This window comes from Pseudoliparis swirei, chromosome 14 (genome assembly GCF_029220125.1).
Source record: "Pseudoliparis swirei isolate HS2019 ecotype Mariana Trench chromosome 14, NWPU_hadal_v1, whole genome shotgun sequence".
Taxonomy (NCBI): Eukaryota; Metazoa; Chordata; class Actinopteri; order Perciformes; family Liparidae; genus Pseudoliparis; species Pseudoliparis swirei.
Window position 1 is genome coordinate 8,047,568 of NC_079401.1, and position 25,896 is coordinate 8,073,463.

At 45.1% G+C, this 25,896-nt stretch overlaps 1 protein-coding gene across 3 annotated transcripts in view; it reads right to left on the reverse strand.

The window, feature by feature from the left end:
* LOC130204595 (fibroblast growth factor 14-like) overlaps nt 1–20,538 on the reverse strand; it is a 33,289-nt gene extending 12,751 nt beyond the window's left edge. The window contains exons 1-3 of one of the 3 annotated variants that reach the window (XM_056431425.1): nt 20,477–20,538; nt 4,233–4,343; nt 1,018–1,121 (exon numbers count right to left, since the gene is read on the reverse strand). In XM_056431425.1, the coding sequence (XP_056287400.1) occupies nt 1,018–1,121; nt 4,233–4,284 (156 nt within the window). In that variant the 5' untranslated portion in view covers nt 4,285–4,343; nt 20,477–20,538. Of the gene's footprint in view, nt 1–1,017; nt 1,122–4,232; nt 4,344–10,808; nt 11,553–20,476 lie in introns of those variants that run through there. The other 2 variants (XM_056431423.1, XM_056431424.1) reach the window with 2 other exon arrangements.
* Between the last annotated feature and the right edge of the window lie 5,358 nt (nt 20,539–25,896).

Below are 25,896 nucleotides of genomic sequence, written 5' to 3' on the forward strand. Positions count from 1 at the left end.
TTTCTTTCTCTTATTTTTTTGCATTGAGGTAGGAAAAGCCTTTGGAGTGGGATTAAAATACGTATACCTAACACATTATTGTCCATAATCTGACGAATATGTTTTTGTCATCTCTCTCTCTATTTAATGCACCTGCCTCCAACTTCCTGTAGAACAAAATCTAAAATGGAAAGGTCTTTCATTTTGTCTTTTTGACATTTAAAAATGCTTTCAGTGTATCTTGCGCGCTTCAATTTGCCTTTCAATGTAAGCCTGAAAGTGAGTGACATATTGTTTAATTTAGAGCAGGATGTGTCTGTAACTGCTCCTGAGGGAGACACCTCCATGTCGCCTCATGATGCTCAGACAGACACGTGAGTTGAACTAAATCACCTAAAGGTTCTTTTGAGCTGCAATATGAGATGAGCGTGGCGTGTAAACCGGGCCAACGGGCAGTTTAAATCACATTTTGGTTTTCACTAATAGTAATCTGAATATTGTATTTCCTTTGGCTGTGGGAACTGGTGATATACAATGTTTCCCTAATATTCACGGTGGTGACGGTTGATAAATCTAATGCTTCATCGACAGATTCATTGATAGTGAACATAACCATTAGTTGCTTCTTAGCTGTTGTTTTTTCTGTTGTTTTTGACGACCTTCCTGAGTCATTGAAAGCTTTCTTCGTCTTTACTCCTGTGGATATGTTAAAGTCTTATAAATGACCTGAGGTTTGTCAAAACAGGCTGATTCTCCCAGAAATAATGACCACAGATTAAAACCAAACACTCGGGACCAGGATGAGCAACGCATGATTTGCCATTAAGCCACATCATTCCCCAGAAAGAAGCTTTAAGCCCTGAGCAGGAGCGCCAGAAGAAAAATTAATAATGAGACCAAACAAAAACTGATGCACAGCCCAGGAAGACAGACAGTGTGTAAATACTGAAACTAAATGTCTTGTGGACACTGTCCATCTGGGATGTCTCACCATTGTGTGTCTATGATGCGTGTGTGTGTGTGTGTGTGTGTGCTTACCGATGAGTAGAGGTGACCCTCTCCGTTCATGGCGATGTAGAGGCCAGTCTTCACTGATTGGATGGCCACGACTCTCAGACCCACGGGGATTAAGTTAAACAGAGCTGAGGACAAAAACAATCCGGGTTGAAGTCATGGTGAGGTGAAGAAGCGGCTCGGCCTCGGGGAGGGGGGGGGGGGGGGCAAGTAGCAGGGCGCTTAAAGTCGTAGTTGCACAGAGTATTCTGCGCAACATTGACTGAAAAAATGATGACCAATGCTTTTGAATAAAAAATGCTGTGCCTTAAAAGGATAATGTGTCTCCATAGCTCTGGAAGTTACCATTAGGCTACACTATGACGTCAAATAAGACATCCATCAATACCAAATACCAATATCCAGGACTTTTTCCGAGACTATAGTATCTCAGTTGGGCAATTCATCACACAATTGTGTGTCTCATTTTAGTCGAGTCATGTAGAAGGAGAAGAAAGAAGCTTTTTGTGTTATTATAACGCATCAATCAGAATGAAAAGGAAGAAAAGACCAAATACAACGTATCCCCTTGTGTTGTGTTGACATTGATTTTATTTCCTCATTGTTTGGGGTCCAACAATGTGCAAACATATTAATAATAATTTAGAAAAACGATTTTATTCTGACTTTATTGAACCACAATATGTTTAAAAAAAAGTGTTCGTGACACACTGAGACACTGCACCATCACCTACGATGGATAACAATGTTAAGGACAACTGTGTCATATTTGGATTGCAATTATTTCCCCAGAATATTTAAACATCAGCCTATTCTTGTCCTTGTTTTTCAAGGCTCCACGGGGTCAGTGTCATTTGAAGAAGAGCGGTCGGTGATGCTGGAGGAGCAGACAGCTGATCTCACCCTCACAGCCGCGGGCGCTATTCCAAAGGACAATGATGATGTCACTGGTGGTTGTGTTCACTTCCTGCAACCCTTTCGTTGTCATGGTTTTAGATTTGTTTATATCAACTTACTAGAATCTTAAGATATCAATCTTAATAGTATCTTGAGGACGTGACAGTAATAGTTTACTCAAAGGTGATGTCTCAATGCAAAAATGTTCCAATCGATGAATATATATTCAATCATCATTGCCAGATGTGTTGAAAGTTTACATGCAGTTGCAGCTTTTTTTAAATGCTGACGAGCAACGTCCAAATACAGTGGGTACGGAAAGTATTCAGACCCCTTAAAATGTCACTCTTTGTTTCATTGCAGCCATTTGCTAAAATCAAAAAAGTTCATTTTATTTCTCATTAATGTTCACTCAGCACCCCATCTTGACAGAAAAAAACAGACATGTAGAAATTTTTGCTAATTTATTAAAAAAAGACAAACTGAAATATCACATGGTCATAGGTATTCAGACCCGTTGCTCAGTCGTGAACATTAGTCGTGAATACTTTCCGTACCCACTGTAAATCCAACACTTAATTCTTTTCGTTCCTCCTGTTTTTCTCCTCCTGTGTCCTTGAATCCAAGATTTCTTCTTGAACCAAAGCCACATTTCTTGTCTAATCTGGTTTGTGATGCATATTCGACATGTTTTCATCGGTTATTGATGATGTATTGCTTTTGGTTGGGGCTTGTTGATTGTTTGTTGAGTTAGAGATGTTGAAAAAAGGTGGAATGTTGCCGTGTCTGTAAACTTAGTGCTGACAGTGTGTGGGAATGCATCGCTTTCATTTGTGCAACTTTGTGAGGTATCTGCCTCCTGTCTGCCCCCACACACACACACACACACATTTAGCTCACTCAACTAATGTCTTCATGTGTTGAAGAGCAGGTCGTCCAAACACACTTGTCTCCTAATTAATCCCTGAAAGCTAAATGGTGTACCATCTTGAAGGTTGTCGCCCTCCCGTGAAAGGACGATTGAATTAAAGAAAATATGTTTGTTGTGAAAGGTTAAATCGAAGGCCACTGCTCATTTCATCGAGCCGCCGCAAAACCTCAAGAAAAAAGGAAGGCAATCTTAAACTGAGGGGCATCCCTGCCAGTACACGGTAATACACACTGAGATATTATTGTGCAATCATAACATAGCATGAGAATGACCTATAAAGAAGGCCGGGGAAATGGACGCGCCACTTTGAGACCAACAGCAGCGCTGGCTCTCTGTAATCACGGGCTGATTACACCTGGGATACCAGCCTGAGCCCTCATTAATCAAGGTTACGTAGAAATGGTCTCCAACAACCGGCGTCGACAGTTTTCAGAGTTGAGCCGAGAAGATGTGACTGTGCGCAAGTTAGTACGCCTGCAAGTAATCACCCTGCATACATACCCCTCTTTCTAAAGCGCCAGATGCATTAACATAAAGATATGCACCCGGCTGATTGGAGATGTCCCTGAAGTCTAAAGAGAAGACGGAAAACAACTGGCAAAGAAATCGAGCTTGCGGCGAATTCGGTCCGATCGACGCGGAAAAGAAAAGACGGGAAAAAAAGATGGTGGCGTAAAAGACGTTGGCCAGAAAGAATGAATCGGAGCAAACAAGTGGGACGTGGCCACAACTCACCGGCTCGGCCCAACGCGCCAAGAACACTTTGGACCAGCGAGTCGCTCGGTTACTGATGAGCGTTTGATTTTCTCTCTCAGAATATAGCAACGGGCACATTAATCAATGAGCCGTCCATCTGCAGCACCTCCCCGGGGGCGGCGGCTGCAGAGGTCCAATAAACCAGACTCGGGGAGCAAAATCCTCTGAGCAGCCACTTGTCGCACTCGGTCCAACAGTTGGTGTGTGAGAACACACACAGCGGGCACAAGGCGCCGTAATGGAGGCACGACTGCACCGCATCGAGGAGCTTGACCCTCTTTGAACTGTCGGATTATCTCTGCGATGACTCCGATGTATTACGAAATGACGAGGATTTATCTCATTTCTCTCTACATCGGTGTCTTTCGACCTTCCATCAAATCAGATGGAGGACGAGACGCAGACGAGTCGTCTCTAAATAACTACTCGCCCTTGAGAGACGCCGTCCTGGTTTTTCTTTTTGCGATGAGGACGTGACGGTTCTGAGAACCGGTTTTCTTTTTCTCTTCACTCTTTCCTTTTCAGATGCTTTTAAATGTACACGTTTCCTCAAATGTACTGTGATATATCGGCACGCCTGATATATATATATATATATATATATATATACGGTATCGATCCGTGTATGTGTGTGTGTGTGTGTGTGTCCTCTTACAGGAGTTGGTGCTGTCGTCTTTGGTCCCGTCCATACTTCCATCCTGGCCCATCTGGAGATAGAAGCCCTGCCTGCAGAACAACCTGGTCACTATGCCCTTCAGCTGTGGTTCTACACAACCAAGACAAGGACACAACACACACAGACACACACACACACACACACACACACAGACACAGGGAGAAGAAGAGTTGAGAAGGGCTGATCTCCCCCCCCCGTAAAATAATGCACGAGCAAATTAAAAGCTAATGATACGTCGTGTCCGCTTCCACAGAATGACGCATTCACAAATTCATCCCCATAAATCAATTTATGGAAGAAAAAAAAATCCTGCAGGGCACATTTGAGATGCACTGCAGCTGGGCGTGAAGGAACAGCATGACCACGCGCGACCCGGTGCATCCTGGGGGATTTCCTGTGCAGAGACCAGTCGGGCACATCCAATCCATCACAGGACTCTTGGACTAATCCTTCTTCCGTGGTCATTTTCTCATTTGAATAACGCTGATGAATTATTCCCGCACCTCTGAGGGTGTGGAGCAGCTTCATCACGGCTTTGCATCTCCCATTTTTAGTTTAGCATTTATCTATTGAGTGACACATGATTCCCTTTATTAAAACGTAGATAACTGTGTGACTCTGATAGTTTCTTTACACCTAAGAGGCAGATAAATATACCGTTTTTTTATTTCCTTATCTTTGCTCCAAATCATTTGATTTTAATAAATCCACGATGGCAAGAAGATGCTTACACAATACAAATATAACATCTCAAACACAACTAAATCACAGTTTTATTTCGTAATTGCATATTGCTCCTAGACAGCCGTCGCTTTGGCCTCTCACGGTTCACATCAAATATTGATATATTTATGAATATTGAACAGAAAAGTTAGCAAAGGGGAGGAGCTAAAGGACCCCCAAAAAATGATATAATAGACAGTCAGGCTTGTGTCCCATTCTGTCATCATTGCTCACTTACGCCCGCGTTGGTAGGTGACACCAACTATTTCATAATGACTCCTCACACACACACGGACATGAGGCCACGCCCTCTTTCTCCTTTGATAAAACACCAGTGGCTTAAAGCAGGGTGGGAATCCCCTTGAACATGTGTGCGTGAGAGTGAACGAGTAAAGAGAGACAAAAGAGACAAAGCAGAGAGTGAGAGTGACCCAGTTTATGGAGAGAGAGAGGGGCGGGGGGGGGGGGGGGGAGAGAGAGGCGAGGTGTTTTCCATCTTTGTGCAGGATCCATCTTGTGCAGCAGGGGAGACGACGGGCTGTGAAGCTAAACTCACTAAACTCCGAGCGCCACTGGCTGCGGCGAAAAAATCCCACGCGTCACATGGAGGTAATCAGAAGATGGAAAATGTGAATTTGGACACGCTCGACTGATTTGAAAAGTGATTTTCTCGTACTTATTTCTTTGGATGATTGTATTTGTCCAGGTGTCATGAAGTACTTGTTGTATTGTTGAATGTTTTTGGGGTCACCCCTGGCAGGTTGGGTGGTGTTTCCTTCTCTCCGACGCTAAATATGGACGTATTGATAATGTCGAGGTTTCCTGGTTGCAGAACCTGCACACACATTCCTGACATCCTTTTGTATTGATCATCAATACATGTCATATCTTCTTGTATCGACTTCGATTCACTGAATATTAAATAAATACTTCATCTGGAATCCGGAGAAATAAACCGAGAATGAATCAACAGCTCACAGGCTCACCGGAGATTAAACCGATCACCTCGCGTCCAGAATCTGTCACGTGACGTATCGATTCGGGTGAACATTGGAAATGAGCCAACACACAAAAGCACGCATTCATCTCGTGTGATATCATTTGTCGTGGTATCGATTTGTAATCACATAGTCTAGCCCTATTATGAGTAGAATTACAGACTCAAATGGTGTTATTGTGGGTTTTGGCTCGACTCCCAGCTGTAACGGATGAAAGATCAATAACTCTCCACAGGAGACCGTCCCGCTGCATCAACTCATCTATTCATGTTTCTATCCGTCTCTCGTCCTCTGATCCGCTCACTCGTTTCCAGCCCGAGGTGACCGGCTGTTTCCCATGCAGTGACATTCCCACAATAGTCCAGGTGATATCCCCACTCTTCCCAGGACCTCGACATTCTGTCTGTTACTAGGGATATTCCCATTCTCGCGTTGCCACGGCAACTGCATCGTGATTCCAGACTGTTCCAGTGGAAGGGTATTCCCCAATTCACACACACACATGCAGTGCACGCACACACACACATGCGGTACACACACGCAGACACACTCACAAAGTGCACACACACACATGCAGTGCACACGCATGCAGTACACACACACACAGACACATACACACATGCAGTACACACAGACACATGCAGTGCACACAGACACACACACACACACACAATCTCCCTGCGAAACAGCAAGCAAGTGAAGAATTCACGAGCAGCGACTGAATGCAAACCTTTCCTCCTCATTTACGTCGGAGCAATGAGTGATGAGAGACATACTTTGGGTGCTGAAGAGTGGATTCCATGGACACGTGCAGGCCGTTGGACCAGTTAGCGAGCATGTGCATCAACTCTGACACAGCAGCTACGGCACCTTCACACACAGTCTGCGCCACACATATCATCATCATCATCATCATCCTCGAGTTACATTAAAAGCAATTTAGCTGGAGCTTTTATCCAAAGTGATTACAGTTTTTTTCGATTGCTAAACGACAGTGGGCACAACTGGAGTCAAAACTCAAACTCACCACACACTCTGCACTAACAACAGGCACCTAAAACAAAACATCACCATCACCTGCAAAACTCACAACAACAACAACTCTAACACACAACACATGGCTCAAAACACGCTCAGTGCAGCAAACACACAGCCCCACTGCCTCACTGTCACACCAGCACACTGAGACAAAACATAAAAGCACGTAACCAAAAAGAAAATAACACCAATACAGAAAATACTAACTTTCCATCTTTACAGTTTGAAAACAACAAGTGATGTTCTTCAAAGTAATATTCTTGATCTTCAGATGACATTGACATTTTTTTTTTTAAATTTTTTAGAACAACACAATTCTTTAATTTAAATGAAAATTAGCAGTTTGTGGTAATTGTTACGGAATTACAGTAATGAAAAAAAAGAAAAAAAAAAAAAAGTAACAAAAAACTACTGTAATTACAACAACTATTGAGCCTCTCTCTCCTTCCTCTCATCTTCCATCAGGCCACATGTTCTCATCTCCATCATTGCTCTCTCTCTCTTGCCATGCACCTCTGGAGGCCTTATCTGGCAGTCCTCTGACTCTGGACTCGTGTCCTCATCCCACGCACATAAAAGCACGCATGGCTTCCAGGGTGGTGAATTTGGGTGGGGTTCACGACATTAACACTTATGGACATACAGTGGTCATTATGCTATCTGCCCATTTGCTCTTTCTCTTTCTCTCCTCCATCCCCATCTCTCCTCTCCTGCCACCCCTTCTCTCCTTCTTTATATATACTGTAATATATATATATTAACAATCATGTTCCATTCACACGCCGTAGACGCAGCGACAGGGAACAACTCAGGGTTAAGTGTCTTCGGAGGGAAACGCTGATGTCAACTGTCGATTAGCCGCACCCGCTTATTATTATGCCTCGGTTGAAAGGCAAGGCAGCACCCTGCGCAGAGAGCCGGTCCAGTGCGAACCACTGGATCTCATTAAGTCAAAGTTCCACTGGAGGATCCTGGAAAAGCACATCTGGCTCCTCCACGTGAGGAGCAGAGTCACTAAACTCCTCATCTCAGCAGTGAATCCTTACTTTGGCACGTCCATCATCTCATCCTCTCGGTCACTAAGCAAGTGCAAGACACACACGCACACACACACACACACACAAACACCCAGAAGTGAAACATAAAATTGTGGTTTCGGGGGTTGAGAGTCTCAACGAGCTCCGAAAAATGTCCGTCTGCAAAGAGCAAGCAAGGAGAGAGGACCATTATCTACTGTGCACGATAGATTACAGGAATATTTAATTTAGTACAGGCTGTGAGAAATAGGAGCAACTCTACTCACAAGCATTTTTTAGACGTATGTATTAATCGCTTATAAAAATAATCACTTATTGCATCCCTTTAACGCTCCTCCTCACTTAAACAGCGTTCTTCTCTCCTACTTCCTATGAACGCCACAAAATGATATGCATAAAATAAACATGGCTCAATCTCGACAGCTGTGATATTTCTCGCCGCTTTAAGGTTCAGAGTTTACCGTCCGTCAGAGCAGAAATCAGTCACAGTCTCTCTCTCTGCATCGTTTGTGTGACGAACGACGGGAAGAAACGGCTGCAAATGTCATTTATTGTCTCTTATATTTATATTTATAATACAAAGTAAAAAAGATACTGCTGAGTTAGAGCCTGGGGTACTTTCCATCCCAGCGTTGCATTTATTCACCCGTCTTTCTGTTGGCTTATCCTCCTGTCTCATATGGATATATTACAGCTGCATTTTAGTGGCGGTATATAATAAAAAAAACAACGTTGTTGGCGGTGTGACTCAACCGTGCGGAATTTCTAAGGCCACGTGAGTTATGTTTCGATTGCCCACCGAAAGACAATTTTTTCGTGGCAGTGGATTATCTTTTAATTTGGCGGGGAACTCCTGTCCATCGTGTCGCGATCAAATCCTCCACTCAAAAATGGTGTGATGAGGTATAAGAAGCCTCAGGAGTGGACTGATGTCACATTTTAATTTAAAAAAAGGATATCTGGGCTCCAAGTCAGTCAAACTCTCGCCGATACGAGCAACTTTGAGTTGTATTTGAACCATATTTTATATCGAGTAATGACGGCTGCAGATAATTTTGGTCTCACCTTCACAAAACCTCTGGAAGACACACACACACACACACACACACATAGAAGGACAGAGCGCAGAGGTTGTAGACGCTGCCAAGCTTTCACCAGCAGCTCTCACAGCTGGGAACACAGATGAGGGAGTGACGGCAGAAGGAGACAAGGAGGTAGGGAGGGTGGAAAAAGAGGGAGGACGCACAAAGTAAGGAAGGTAGGATGAAAAGATCTGACGTAGGTGGGGATGATTAGGTGGCGAGGAGGAAAGGTGATGAGCAAAAGAGGAGGAGAATAAAGAAGGCAAGGAAGAAAGGTGACTCAAATTAGGGGGGGGGGGGAAACAAAATGAAGCTGGAAGAGGGGACGAAAGGATACAATGTTGGGAGAGAGGATGAGGACATGAAGGAGGAAGGGTGATGGAAATGAGGAGAGGACTAAATGAGGTGAGGGGAGATGGGGAAAGCTCGGAAGAGAAATAAGGAGAGGAGGCTGCTGTCGTCTATCCTCAGAAAGGATAAAAGGGAACAAGGCTGTAAGGAGGTATGAAAAGATCGAAGGTAGGGATGGAGGATATGATGATATAAGAAGGGTGGAAGAAGAGTCCAAATTAGGTTATGGGGGGGGGGGGGGGGGCGGTGACGAGGGATGACAAAGGGGGGAAGAACATTTAGTGGAACTATGACTTGGTTAAAAGGAGACGTATAAGAGGGAGCGAGGAGAGGAAGCTGTTTGTCTGTTCTTCCTGAAGGGAACAGGGGAGGGAAAGATGGAAGAAGGGATGAGAAGCTCTGAGGGAGAAAGGTCACAAAACAGGGAAGGGAGGAGATGCCTGCCCCTCATCTCATTTCCTGCCTCCTTCTCGCCTCCCTCCATCCATCCATCCCTCCGTATGCGCACCTGCTGCTTTCTCACACAATCAATTGATTACAACAGCACTTATCGCCTCTGCTATTGAACGCTCTTCACATTAATCCGCGTTCACCGCCATATCTAATCAATTCTCTCTCGCGCATTAACGGACAGATCCGTCCCAAGTTTGGGGACATTTTGGACTTTTTAACCTCCGCACAAAGACAACAAACACATTTCTGTTTTTTCCAACCAAATAGACAAATCAGATTGAGGTGGAGCTCGGTGTGATTTCAAAATAACAGAGAGAGAGATGATCCTGTCATTGCGTTTAAGTCCGACATCCTGCTCCTGTTGAGGCAAAGTCTGCCCGTGGTGACAGGGCCTTCTGAATTATGAGCTGAAAATGAGAGAGCGAGGTAGAGATGCACATAGAGAGAGAGAGAGAGAGAGAGAGAGAGAGAGAGAGAGAGAGAGAGAGACTAGACAGACTAATATGTGGCTTCAATTATGGATGTACCTGGAAACTACTGAGCCATACGGCACGACCATAAATGACAGTGTGCGTGCTCGCGCGCGCGCGTTTCACCACATAGAAGAGAGAGGGGAAAAGAGGGGAAGGGCGAGTCTGTCAGTCTGTGTTTGTGCATGTGCGCGTGTAAGAGCGCGCGCGAGAGAGAGAGAGTGCACCGGGCATGTCTGTGCATGTGCGAGTGTGGATGATGGTTGCCGCGCGTAAAAGTGCGTGCGTTTCTGCATGTGCGTGGAGGCGCGCACGCGCACATCAATACATTGGTGTGCGCGCGACTGTCTGTGTGCATGCGTGTGTGTGCGCGTGTGCCCCTGCCCCCCCCACACACACACACCTTGTTTCCGTAGCCTCCGCTTCTTCAGGCCAAATATCCGGACTTTGGAGAAGATGTCGACCAGGTTCCCGTTGTACAGCCCCGGCTTTTTACCGGGGCTCTTCCGCCGCCGGTGAGGAATCGGCCGGTGGACATGTTGCTCCCTCGCCAGCCGCTTCTGGCGGATCAAACCGCTGGCGATGGCCGCTGCCATGTCTCCGCCGAAACAAAAACAGCCCCGTCTCCGTCCGTGTCTCCAGTCTCTTCAGCTGTGTCCACCCTCCGGTGGCACAGACCGAGCGTAGACTAAACCAGACGCTCCGGTGTCCGCTCTACCGGCTACCACGGCCCCATACTTCAGCCACAGAGCCACAAAGTCCAAAAGGAGCAAACCGCCTCCCGTTACAGCATATTCTCTGTCATCATTATCCACCGGGCCGTTGCTTTTCTAGACCTAAACCGGTTACCTGTCCGTCACGTCTCCCCAGCGTGTCTCGCAGCTGTCACTGAACGGCTCCTCCAACCGATTTTACCGAACCCCGTGCGTCGACGTCTGTCCCCATGGTCAACAGGCGAGACGGACCAAACCCCAGAAGAAAAGGAGGACAATGCCTCAGAAAGCGGTTCCGTAGCCTCTCCACCGGGAAAAAACCCCGTCTGTTAGTATCCCGCTGACAGAAGCGCGAGGCGCGCGTGTAGCCGCGAGCTGCTCCAGCTGCGTGAAACTAGCACGAGTTACCGAGCGCAGCACCGGAAAGAGGGCGGCGCGGCTTTCAAAGTGCGGACTCCACAGGATGTGTGTGTGTCTGTCAAATAGATGTTCGAGGCTGTGTTGTGTGACTCACTTCACAGACACACAATGTAACCTTTCAGTGAAGACAATCCACCGAGTTCCTATTCACAGCCTCCAGGTCCTCGTTTCGCTCTCATCATTTGGCTACTTGTTGCTGCCATCAAGTGGTCAACTTGCATCTCATCTACTTTTATTCCACAGCTGCTTGTAGATGCCTATTGTATTACATGTACAGTATATGAGCCACGTATCTCTAAATGATTCATATTATTTGCTTTACAATAATAATATTGTGCTATCTACAGACCTAGAATGTCATTACTTGAATCCTCTTTTGCACGTGCATGCTTCTATGTAACACGTGTCTTTAATTCCCAGTTATTGTGTGACCTCTTTTAAATGTGTAACTGTGGAACTCGTTTAAAGCTTTGCAGTAATAATTTCGTTGTATTATTATTTTGAAAGTATAATGACCGGATGTCCCGGAGCCACGCGCAGAGCCGGCGGTCAGACACGCGCTCCCGAAACAACGGTTTAAACGATGTGTGTGTGTGTGTGTGTGGGGGGGGGGATGACGTCACCGGTGGACGGTCGGCTGGAACCGGGTAGCAGGTGGTCGGAATGAAACGAGGCAACAGCCCCTTTTACATTATTCTCACCATTGTGGTTAAAGCAAAAATGATATCATATGTCATATTGACAGGCTGATGACGTGTATGGAGGAAGCCTCACGTGTCTGGTGTGTCTGCAGTGCACGTGCCTATCTCACAAAGACTGAACCATGACTGTATCACTGTATATGCACAAGCAGACAAAGGAACACACGGTATTATTGTTCTTTTAAGTTATATTCTGATTTAAGTGTTGCATTTATTTCACAAGCCCTGGTTAGGGTCGGGGCTATAGGGTTAGGGTCAGGGTTAGGGTTCCATCATTGTCAGTATATGAACACTTTGCATATCAGATATCTCATTGTTGTGGTTGATTGTGATCAATGTGCTGATAAACATTTCCCCATTGGGATAAATCACAATATACATTGTAGCGACAGTGTTAGTGTGTATGTGTTATCTGTGTGACTGGAATGAGAATACTTCAGAGGAAGCTTAAACGAGTAATTATATCACAATACAATATAATGTGAAGTAAAAATATTAGTGCTCAAAGTTTGTCTACTGTATATAATTAGTGTTACTATCGGTTTAGAAACCGTGAATAATGACGTTTCTAATAAGTGTGTCCATCTTATGTGAATCCAAAAAGGACTTAAGTGCTACGGGTGACTTTACCAATGGACAGCGAACAGCCTCTTTGTCTGCGTGCGTGCGTGTGTGCGTGTGGGTGTGCGCGTGCGCGGCGCGTGCTTCTCATTTCTCATAGACAGACACACTCAGAAGCACAGACACGCGGTGTTCTTCAACACGCCACGGGAACATGCGCGTGTGTGGTTCCTCGTGTCCACTAGGGGGCAGCAGAGGCTCTCGAAGAACACCATCTCCCAACAACAGCTGCTCACCGAGAGCCATGTTAACGATGGTTGTACATCAATAACACAGCGGGGGGTTCACTGTGTTAGATAATGATCAGCAGCAGGGTGGGAGTCATTCACAATAAATTAATTGTGAATGACTTAAAAACTGGCTCATGAATGCCTCATGTTAGTTCTGAACGCAGACAATAGTGTATACCTGCTATATGTCAGCAGTGATGTTTTATGATGATACTCTTTGCTTTACTTGGTCCTGTTATCTGTATGCATAGACTGATATATAGATGCAGCAACAGGAGCAGCAAAAATATGGTGTGTGTGTGTGTGTGTGTGTGTGTGTGTGCTGATGTTTTATCCAGGTCAGTTTAAGTTATGAATAAATCAAAGCTTCATTTACATTAAAATTAATCTCCTCTGGTGCTTTTTATAGCATCAGAGGGAGGCGTGACACAGCTCTAAAATCTAAAACTTCAAAAGAAATATCTTCACACACACACACACACACACACACACACACACACACACACACACACACACACACACACACACACACGGCACAACCCCTCCTTTCACTCAACCTCGTCCCAAATCTCTCCACTTCATTGTCCACGGTTTGCAAGAGAACACACACTCTCACACACACACACACACACACACACACACACACACACACACACACACACACACACACACACACACACCACAAATCATGCCAGTAAAATGAAGTATGCAATAAAGGGAATTAATATGATAAATGCTTTTCCTGCATGTCTGAGTGTGTGTGACGTTGCACAGAGGCAGCAGCGCCCTCTACGGGCATTAAAAGAAAACCTACCCGGTTCTCCCCCCACCTCCCTTTTTACACACCTCTGCGTCTTGACCGACGCTACTTGAATGCATCTTTCATACACTCACGGTGCTTGCCACTTGTCCATCTTTAAGATGCATTCATGACCACTAGAAGCGGACAGATCGCTATCGCAGCAAACTATATGTTCACTCATCTATTGAGTTTAGGAGAGATATTATCGTGGCATGTTTGTCGTGTGATTTACTGATAATTATCGACAAACACACAATAACTCATACTTGTAATGCTCATCTGGGGCCTCTGGCTGCCCGGCTGGCACTGAGCTCTTATTGGATATGTTCAAGTTTAGACATCAAGGGAGCAACAGGTACAAATATGTTTTTAAGATGCTTTTGTTTAGGCTTGTTGTCTGCGATACGATAGAACCACCAGCTGGGGAACATCGTCTCAGGACGTTGACAGTGTAAACTTTACAAGACCTATAGCTTAAAGGAATAGTTCAACCTTTATTCACGAGATAGTTAATCTATCAGCATTTCCCAAAATGATTAATATTCATTTAAATGCATAAGAATACATTCAGCTTCATACTGTCCATTCTGGGTGAGACTCAGCCAGCTGCTCTGTAGGTGGCGCTCTTAGTTTAATCTTGGCTGCTGCTCTGAGCACACAGAGTGCACACAACAGGTGAACGGCAGCAGAGAAAAGGAGGTGAAGAAGAGGGGAGGATGAAGAGAGAGAGAGAGAGAGAGAGAGAGAGGGAGGGAGGGATGGAAGGGGGAAGAGAGACAGACAGGGAGCTTAACATGTGGGTGGGTGTTCCCCAGGCAGAGTGTGAGGATAGCCACTCTCAACTCAGCAGGATGAGTCATAATTCATGCTCTCGCACCCGCCCACACACACACACACACACACACACACGCGCGCGCACTCAAGAAAGGCGCAGACATGGGGAAGTCCACTGTTACCAAGGTAACGAGTGATTAGTGACGCAGGTGGATCTCCAAGCGAGAAAGAGAGACAGAGAGAGAGAGAGCACCTGCTGAATGCAGAGAGGACAACACACACACACACACACACACATCTGGCATCGGTTATCATACTGCGTCTCTGACTTTCTGCTTTGGGTTTGTATCTCTCTCACACACACACACACACACACACTCACACACACCCCCTCACACACATTCACACTCAATCAAGCAATGTCGTATCCCATCTGCTTCCTCTCTCCTCCCTTTCCTCCTCTTCTTCCCCCTCATCTTAACTTCTTTCCTCATTTCCTCTCTCCTTCTCTTCTCTCATCTCCTCCCCATACATCTTTGCTTGTCTTCTCTCATCTCTTAAGTTCATCTTGTTTCCTTTTCTATCCTTCCATCTCATCTCTTCATTTTTGCCCTCTACTCATCTCCTCTCATCTCCTTTCCTTGGTTCTCTCTCCTCTCCTCTTGTCTCATCACCTTTCCTTTCCCTCCTCCTCTCTTTTATATCTTCTCCTCTACTTGTCTATCTTTGTAACATCTCCTACTCAGCGGGGAGGAGGAGAGAGGGAATGGAGGTACTGAATTATTCATCCAGCTCTCTCTTTTCTTACATCTGTCCGCTGCCTCTAGTGTCTTGAATCCCCCTCTCTCCTCTTCTACCTGTTCTCTCTCTTTCTCAGACGCCTCTCCCGTTCGCAGCACAAACACCAGTGAACAACTTTACAGAAACAGTGAAACACAAACTTGTCAGTCAGAATGATGAAACTTAATTATCACAGATATAACTTTTTAAAATGAGCCCCTGTGATTTTGAAGGTGACCTTGTAACTTTACATAACTCAAAGTTATGATGCGTCATTATACATCTTTTTTTTTTACTGCCAATTATCTAATGTATCTAAGAGGAAGACGTGTCTGTCTTCAAGTGACCTATTAAAGTTTAGTTTAAGCAGCAGTAAAAGAAGAGAAGAAAGTCAAAAAGTCGCAGCGACATCTATTACGCAGCAGCATCTGTCCAATGTCTGTAGGTCAGGAGGTCAGAGGAGAGAGAGAGGTCAGAGGAGAGAGGAGATGGTTATTAGCAACGCGATGTCTTGCTTAGGAATTCAACTGTGAAAGAAGGAGAACATGTTATTTCTCTGAGAGTTCATGAGACGTTATATGAGGACGGAAATATGTATTTTCTAGGAAGCCAGTTTAATTAGCAACAAGACAACAGACAATAAACTGGAGAGATAGAACAACTGCTCATCTGGAAGATCGAAGTGAAACCAGATTAAACGCTCTTTTCATTGCTGAGCTCTTCTTCCCTTTAGAGACTGAAGTTTAGCATCACTCTATTTTTCCAAACTATATTTGCCATATAGTTGCAACACATGATTTGTTTGGACCCCGTTACAGTAACCTCAGCTCAGGTTGACACTGCAGGATTTATTCTGAGCCACAACATGTGTTAGGTGGTGTTAAGTAAAAACTAAACAAGTAGATTATACAACATTATTATGTATTTTTATCTCTTATTAATTTAGGTTAAAAGAAAACAATATCAACAACCCCACATGGGTCTCCAGCCCAAGGACTTGTGACTCTCCACAACAGCACGATGTCAGTCCCAGCTTCATGGACCGTGGCCCTCTGAACACACACACACGTATTACTATTGATCGCCCGTTGAAGAGCTTCAGGGGCATTTCACAGGAATAGCAACAGGAAGTGTCGTTTTAATATTTCTGCTGCTGTCGGTGCTTTGAAGTGTGAAGTATTAACAGTGAAAGTCAATTTGTGCCGGCCATGCCTTTTCTCCAGAGCGACCCACAGGGAAAGGACGGTTGACACCGGATGTGTACGGTGAGCGACCTCACCACTAATATAGAAGCAGCATGTTAGTGGATTTTCACGGAGAGGTCAGAGGTCAGAGCTCACAGGAAAGACCGAAGAAAAGAGCGGGATCAACTCAGCGGTGACAATGTTCCACGCAAAGAGTGATAACAGTTGGAAATGGAGGACTTCGGCGTCAGAGCGGTTACATCATCGCTCTAGATCTATCCCCCAAAAGTGAGAACTACAGAGGAGGAGGAGAAGAGGGGGAGACGAGGGGGAGGACTGCAACTGTGAGAGTCGAAGAAGAAGAAGAAGAAGAAGAAGAAGAAGAAGAAGAGGGGGAGACGAGGGGGAGGACTGCAACTGTGAGTCGAAGAAGAAGAAGAAGAAGAAGAAGAAGAAGAAGAAGAAGAAGAAGAGGGGGAGACGAGGGGGAGGACTGCAACTGTGAGAGTCGAAGAAGAAGAAGAAGAGGAAGAAGAGGGGGAGGACTGCAACTGTGAGAGTCGAAGAAGAAGAAGAGGGGGAGACGAGGGGGAGGACTGGAACTGTGAGAGTCGAAGAAGAAGAAGAAGAGGAAGAAGAGGGGGAGACGAGGGGGAGGACTGCAACTGTGAGAGTCGAAGAAGAAGAAGAAGAAGAGGGGAAGAAGAGGGGGAGACGAGGGGGAGGACTGCAACTGTGAGAGTCGAAGAAGAAGAAGAAGAAGAAGAGGGGGAGACGAGGGGGAGGACTGCAACTGTGAGAGTCGAAGAAGAAGAAGAAGAAGAAGAAGAAGAGGGGGAGACGAGGGGGAGGACTGCAACTGTGAGAGTCGAAGAAGAAGAAGAAGAAGAGGAAGAAGAGGGGGAGACGAGGGGGAGGACTGCAACTGTGAGAGTCGAAGAAGAAGAAGAAGAAGAAGAAGAAGAAGAAGAAGAAGAAGAAGAGCATTTAAGGAGTCTTTATTTTTGTTAACAATAGCATCGTCATTTAGATTTGGGTACAGTTATGGAATATTACATCATCAATCTTTGTTTACGGACAAAAAGAGGTGAACATCAACTCACACCATCCTAAACGAGAACTTGAGGAAAGTTAACAAAATTCAAACAAGACAAGAAATAAAAAAGTTGTGCATGAGGAGCCGTGAGCGATGACAGTGAGGTGACATCACCGTGAGCCGCTGGCCTCTCGGTGAGGAGTCAGCCTCTTGTTTGATCGTGTGACTGAAAAGGATGCACACTCCAGTGTTTTTTCGTAATCCCGTCGACCCCGAGCGCAGGTTGTAAATGTGTCGTTGAGCTAGACAACAACAGGAGGGCAGATCGTGAAGATAATGGGACGAGAGACACACATTTGTTGAGCGTTCAAGACTCAAAGCAGAATGTGTTGAGTGGCGCCCGCGCTGAGGGGGAGCGTACGCTCATCTTGCTCTGCGGCTAAAGTCTGAGGCCTAATTCCAGCTCTTTAGTCGTGAAAGAGAGAGAAAAGGTGTCGTTCCTCACGCTGGTGAGAAGAGTTCACAGTCGGTGTTAGTTAGAGGAGGAGGAGGATAACCTCAGAGGCGGGATATCTTTAGAGCAGGATCGTTGTGCTGTTGTTGGTGATTCGTGACTTCTGGGTAAGAACCAAGAAACTCAAAGGAATCCCGTCATCAACGACAGAGATGAATAATAGATGACATGACAACAGGCCGGGCAGAGGCACACGAGTTAAAACAGCTGCTTCCTGAGGCCGACAGCGAGGCCGAAGAGACCTCTGACTAATCTGTGCTGTGTGTGTGTGTGTGTGTATGTGTGTGCGTGTAGTAATCCCTCCCAGTGACGATGTAGTAAAGTACATTTGAGGATCCCATTCAGCCCGTGAGGCATATGATCCAAACCGAGCCACAATGCTGATCTAAGAGCCGCACTTCAGACACAAGTACAGACACGAGTACAGACACGAATACAGACACAAATACAGACACAAGTACAGACACAAATACAGACACGAGTACAGACACGAGTACATACACAAATACAGACACAAGTACAGACACAAGTACATACATGAATACAGACACAAATACATACATGAATACAGACACGAGTACAGACACGAGTACATACATGAATACAGACACAAATACATACATGAATACAGACACGAGTACAGACACAAGTACATACATGAATACAGACACAAATACATACATGAATACAGACACGAGTACAGACACAAGTACATACATGAATACAGACACAAATACATACATGAATACAGACACAAGTACAGACACGAGTACATACACAAATACATACATGAATACAGACACAAATACAGACACGAGTACAGACACGAGTACAGACACAAGTACAGACACAAGTACATACACAAATACATACATGAATACAGACACGAATACAGACACGAGTACATACATGAATACAGACACGAATACAGACACGAGTACATACACAAGTACATCCATGAATACAGACGTGAATACAGACACAAGTACAGACACGAGTACATACACAAATACATACATGAATACAGACACAAGTACAGACATGAATACAGACACGAGTACAGACACAGATACAGACATTAATACAGACACAAATACAGACATGAATACAGACACATGTACAGACATGAGTACAGACACAAATACAGACACGAGTACATACACAAATACATACATGAATACAGACACGAGTACAGACACAAATACAGACATTAATACAGACACAAATACAGACATGAATACAGACACAAGTACAGACATGAGTACAGACACGAATACAGACATGAGTACAGACACAAGTACATACATGAATACAGACTACAGACATGAATACAGACACGAGTACATACACGAGTACATACACAAGTACAGATACGAGTACAGACACGAATACAGACATTAATACAGATACGAGTACAGACATGAATACAGACATTAATACAGATACGAGTACAGACATGAATACAGACACAAGTACAGACATGAATACAGACATGAATCCAGCGCTTTGATAACAAGGTGCTCTCCCTGTTTACAGCCTCGGGCCTCAGAGAGCTAATGGGTGTGAGATGACAGAGTGTTATTGGAGTGACAATTCATTTAAAGTTAAATGCATGAAATTGCTCCCAATCTTCTCATTTCACAATAAGCGGGTTTATCAGAGAGTGTTCATTACCGGCGTTGACCAATCAAAACACAGTATTAAAAAAACGTTTGTGCCAGCCGTAAAGCCTTTTTATTTGTTCTCGTCTTGTCGCTTCAACTAATTTACTTTTTATGACATTTTAGAAAACGGAGAGGCTGACCTCTGATAAACGATATATACGAGTGTGTTCCCGGTGAATAACCAGCGTCACTGACACACGACGGACAGAAGCCATGGAGGTGTTTGCCATTTTTGTTTGTACGTTTTGACTCGCAGTACTTCTGATCACCATACTCAGCTTTATAGATTACAAGTTGAGGATTTAGTGGAATAAAACTATTGTACAATGGAACAGGCAATTGGGAATACAATTAGGAGACAGGATGAAACAAATAAATGTCCCAGAGAGTCCACCAGACCGAGGCTGGAGAGCGTCGCCTGACTTATCGCCGACTGTATTTTTATTATCCGTCCAAATTCATGAGCTGTGTGAGAGCTGAGGATTGTTCCAGAAACTTTAAGCAGACCTCTAAAAAGTTTTTAAAACAGGCGAGGTTAAATCCTGATGAAGCCCCAAAAAGTGTAAATAAGTCTTATAAGACATATTATAGTCCTGTTTTATTTGATGGATTCTCTGTAAAGAGTATCTTACCTGCATCAGCTCGGCCCAAAGCAGCCTTTATTCTCTTCTCTGCTACCTTCAGTATAAACTCATAGTCCATGATGAACACACACACACACACACCTGTTAACACCAGCCAGTTGGACTCTACTGGAAACCCTGGAGGCCCCCGGCGCGGCCTCAAATGAGGACACACACACACATCGGCAACATACACAAGTAGTGAGCGGGACAGATATGGCGATTATGTCATGCGGGGCTGTCGTCGAGCAGAAGGTTAAAGCGGACAAGGGGAGAGGAAAGGTCAGCTCAAGTGTGTGTGAGGAAGAGGCAGATTGAAGGGAAGAAGTGGAGGACAGAGATAAGGAGACGAGGGGGAACTCGTCATCATCAAGCCGAGCCACTTTGAGACTTTCACGTCAGAGTTTAAATTGAATCCTTTTCTTTTGATCAAGTAACTCGGAGAAAGTTTTGAATATTTAGTTTTCAACGAATATAATATCACCAGCCTTACGGTGTATTACTGTAACACTATGATCAAGTAAGTGTGTACATATCATTACGATAATTGTATATTTAGTTGTACTTTTATCATTGTCATTTTTATTTTATTTCATTTTTGTTTTTTAGTTTTTATACAAATTGATTTAGTTTGACTAAGAAAAAGAGCATACAAAAAACTAAATAGATACAAAGACAAGATAAAAAGAGGAGAAATACGTATTGATAATAGTTTCTACAATACTTTTGTTATGAACTTAGACAATATTCTTCTTTTTAGCAGACTATTAACCCTTTCACGCAGCGAGTCCGAGCGGCAGACTGTTCCTCTGCTTCTTATCGTTCAGTCTGCGACACACACTTCTTCTACTTTTTTTAAGTGCACTTGGAAAAATAACACTCAGCACTCACTCCCTCTTGACAGAAACCTGGAGCGAGGGCCGTCCAACACACACACACACACACACACACACACACATTATAGTGTTTCAGTTGCTGAACGGTCACACCTCATTGTTTCAGTAATACGTGTCCTACGACAGCAGAAATGCAACAATTTGATAGATGGCGGTTTCAGGTTGAGTTAAAAACAGCTTGTGTTGAAAACAGTTGAGTCAGTGAGCAGATATGTGCTCTTAAAGGGCCACTTCACACACACACACACACACACAAACACACACACACACACACACACACCTACACACACACATACTTTGGAACATCTCAAAAGCAATTTGTTGCCCTCTGGACACTTTCATTGGAACTACTTTCTACCAAAGAAATAGTCCCTCACGGAAACCGTGAATTATGTCAAAATTGAATTCAGCAACAAGATTAAGTTTTCTTTAGATATTTAGACAAAATGTTTCATATAAATCTCGTGGAACTGACCTGAGCCTGTGACTCCTCGGGGGCCCCGGAGCCCCAGCTTCACTGTGTCTCTGCATCTATGGAGCATAGAGTTCGTATAAACTGTCTCCAGCAAAATCTGTCTCTTATGCTGCGAAATGTCCCACTTTATCTTTAACAGCGCATTAAATATACATTTACATTTTTTAAAAAGCTACATCTACCCCGGTGAACATCGCGTCGGTAATAAGACTTAGTTTGAGTCGTCCTGGTTTGATTATATAATCGACCCACGTGGCCGCGTGTGTGTTTGTGTCGAGATGAGCGGACAGCTTGCGGAGTGTGTGAAGTATGACGCACGCCAGAGTTCAGAGGAAGGCCGAGCAGAGGAGCAAAGAGAGTTCACTCGCTCACACACACACACACACACACACACACACACACACACATCATATTAGAGTACTGCACCAAAACCCTCCAGGTGACCTCAGAGGACACGCATCACTCTGACTGTCACTATTCTGTCCTCTCATCACTTTTGGACGATGTCACGGCACGCGAGAGAGATAGAGACGGACGGATTCACTTAGTTATAAGCTTGAGGAACATATGGAGTGTGTATTTTTGATCCAAAGATATATCCACCGATTTAAATTGAAATACAAATAAGCGTGTCGTGTATTGCGTGTGCATGCGTTGGCCTTTTTCTGACTCACGGAGACAGATCCCCAATCAAATATTAAGCTTGACGCCTTTATGGCAACTCTCCAGAGAAGGTGAATGTGTGTGTGAGTGTGTGTGTGTGTGTGTGGGCTATAAAAGGGAGAACATCTCTATCTGGGTCACTTCACATGGGGCACAACACATTGAGCAACACTGAGCCTTATTCCTTTTAACAATGACTGAAACTGAAACACACTGCAACTCCATTCACGCAGTGAACAGAAGTTTGCCATCGAGTGATTTGTACACGACATGTTCACATTTCTTTTGGGAGAAGTGAATCAGGGTATTGTTGACGGGGAGGATGGGAAAAGATTGTTCAACTAGAAACAGCCACGGTAAAACATCTCTACCGGACATAGAAATCGATCTCACTTTGATATAAAAGAGTTACCCGACTGCATAAACTGACCGTTTCCACTTACTTCTTATTGAATGGGCCACATATGCTGATGCACACACACACACACACACTACAACTCCAAGGGAAAGTGTTCATACAGCGTGTGTTCTTTAATTACAAGAGGAAGTGACAGCCAAATGTTCTGGCTGCTGTAAATCTGAGTCTGGCTGCAGGACGCTGGCGGAGGGAACTTACTCGTGTTCACACCGCCGGTCTTCTTTGCATTCTGTGTGTGTGTGTGTGTGTGTGAGAGAGTTGATGACTCCCAAGACAAAACCACAAGTTTCCGAGCTCCTGTTTGACCCATCGATCATTTGTATGTTATTAACTTATTGTTCAATCTGACCTCGAGCAGATTAAACTTCAATGGACATAAAAACTGTCAAACTACATTATGCAGCATTATGTCCCATGTCACGTTTTATAGAGACCCTGAACGTTACATTCTGTATATAGAAACAGATACTGCAGTCACATTATACATATTTTTTAAATTCAAAACATGAAACATTAGTATCCGGAAAAATCTGCAGCTTGGATATTGTCCATTTAATGACAATAAATGGACAATATATTGTGCATAGAGGGGGTTTGAAGCTGCAGGCTGTGAGACAGACGGATAGTATCACCCGTGCTTCTCTCACGAGCATTTCTATAGCTTCAGGGCAGTTTATTAAATAAGCAAAGAGGAGCACAGTAGGAAAAAGGAAGAATAAATTGCAGGCAGTTGCATGTTGGCAGGTGGTGAAAGGAAGCTGTGGAAATGTTGTTCCCGCTACGAGTAGCAAATGAGTCCTTTCACCTGTGCCAACACATCAATATTGATTTGTTTTGTTTACACCCTTAATCTGCAAGATTAGAGGTGTGTGTTTGGCGCTAAAATCTTATTGCTCTCGAGTTTTCCCAGAGATTACTTTGCGATCACACGAAGCAAGCATATGGCTTTAAAAAAAAAATGTGTTGATGCTTGATAAACACATTTAGCATTTTACTCGCCTTTCATTACCTTCGCATTGAAAATGCGGAAGGTTATGTTTTGATCGCCGTGTATTTATTTATTTATTTGTATGCGTGTTATTCGCAAAACTCAAAAAGTTTTGAACCGAATCGCATGAAATTTGGTGGGATGATTGGTTATTATCCGGGGACCAGTTGATTAGATTTTGGGATCGATCGGGTCAAAGGTCAAGGTCAAAGGTCATGAACAGGTCAAAATCTTCTTGAATCGCATGAAATTTGGTGGGATGATTGGTTATTATCCGGGGACCATTTGATTAGATTTTGGGATCAATCGGGTCAAAGGTCAAGGTCATGGAAAGGTCAACATCTTTTTTTTTACCATAGCACGATACATTTTTGTCCAATTGGCATGTAACTAATGCCAAAATGTTCATAATTCAATGCCCAATCTTGTGATATGCGAAGGTATGCGCTCTACCGAGTGTGTCTACTATCATGTGTCCCTACTCCTAATCCCATCCTACACCTCCATCAGAAAAAGGGTTCCCACCACATCAAAGACAGTTAAAACCTGGCCTGAAGGTGCCACTCCACAGTTGCAAGACTGCTTTGAGTCCACCGACTGGGGGGTCTTCGAGCACGAGGACCTGGAACAGTACACTTCAGCGGTCCTGGGTTACATCAAGCACTGCATAGACTCCGTCACCGTGGACAAGCGTATCCGGGTACATCCCAACACGAAGCCGTGGATGACGGGAGAGGTGCAGCGTCTGCTCCGAGAGAGGAACACCGCCTTCAGCTCCGCAGATGGGGAGCTATACAGCACGGCCAGAGCCGACCTGAAGCGGGGATCAGAAGGGCCAAGGCGGACTACAAGGCGAAGATTGAGGACTGCTTCCAGAGTAACGACTCCAGGCAGGTGTGGCAGGGGGTCCAACACATGACAAACTACAGACCCAGCCACCCCTCGGCCGACGGGGCGACCCTCAGTTGGTGGAAGAGCTGAACTCCTTCTACGCCCGCTACGAGGTGGGACCAACGGAAGCAGCCACACCACATCCACCAGCCCACAGCAGCCTCATCCTCACGGAACACGGTGAGACGACGCTGAAGGCCGTGAACCCGAGGAAAGCAGCAGGGCCGGACGGCGTCTCGGGACGGGTGTTGAGAGACTGCGCCGACCAGCTGGCGGGGTCTTCACCAAGATCTTCAACCAGTCCCTGTCCCAGGCCACCGTCCCATCCTGCCTGAAAACCTCCACAATCATCCCGGTGCCAAAAAAGAAAACCATCAGCTGCTTAAACGACTACCGTCCAGTGGCACTCACCCCCATCCCCATGAAGTGCTTCGAGAAGCTGGTTCGTTTCCACATCATCTCATCCCTTCCGCCCGGCCTGGACCGTCACCAGTTTGCATACAGAGCAAACAGGTCCACGGATGACGCCATCGCCACAGCTCTCCACTCTGCCCTGTCTCACCTGGAGGGGGGGGGGAGCTACGCACGGCTGCTCTTCATGGACTTCTGCTCGGCATTTAACACCATCCTTCCTGACAGACTGGTGACAAAACTGTCAGACCTGGGATTATCACACTCTACCTGCCGTTGGATTAAGGACTTCCTGTCTGACCGCCCCCAGAGGGTGAGGATAGGTCCCCACACCTCCACGGCCCTCAGCCTCAGCACCGGGTCCCCCCAGGGCTGCGTGCTGAGCCCCCTACTTTACTCCCTCTACACTAATGACTTCACCGCCGCCCACCCCAGCAACTCCATCATAAAGTTTGCTGACGACACCACTGTGGTGGGCTGCATCTCCGGGTGACGAGACGCGTACCGCGACGAGGTGGAGCAGCTGTCTGTGTTGTGCAAAGCGAACAACCTGCAGCTGAACAAGCTCAAAACCCAGGAGATGATCATCGATTACAGAAGGAAGAAAACTGTCATCCAGCCCCTGTACATTGACGGGGATTGTGTGGAGAGAGTCTCGGTCTTCAGATTCCTGGGCGTTCACCTGGC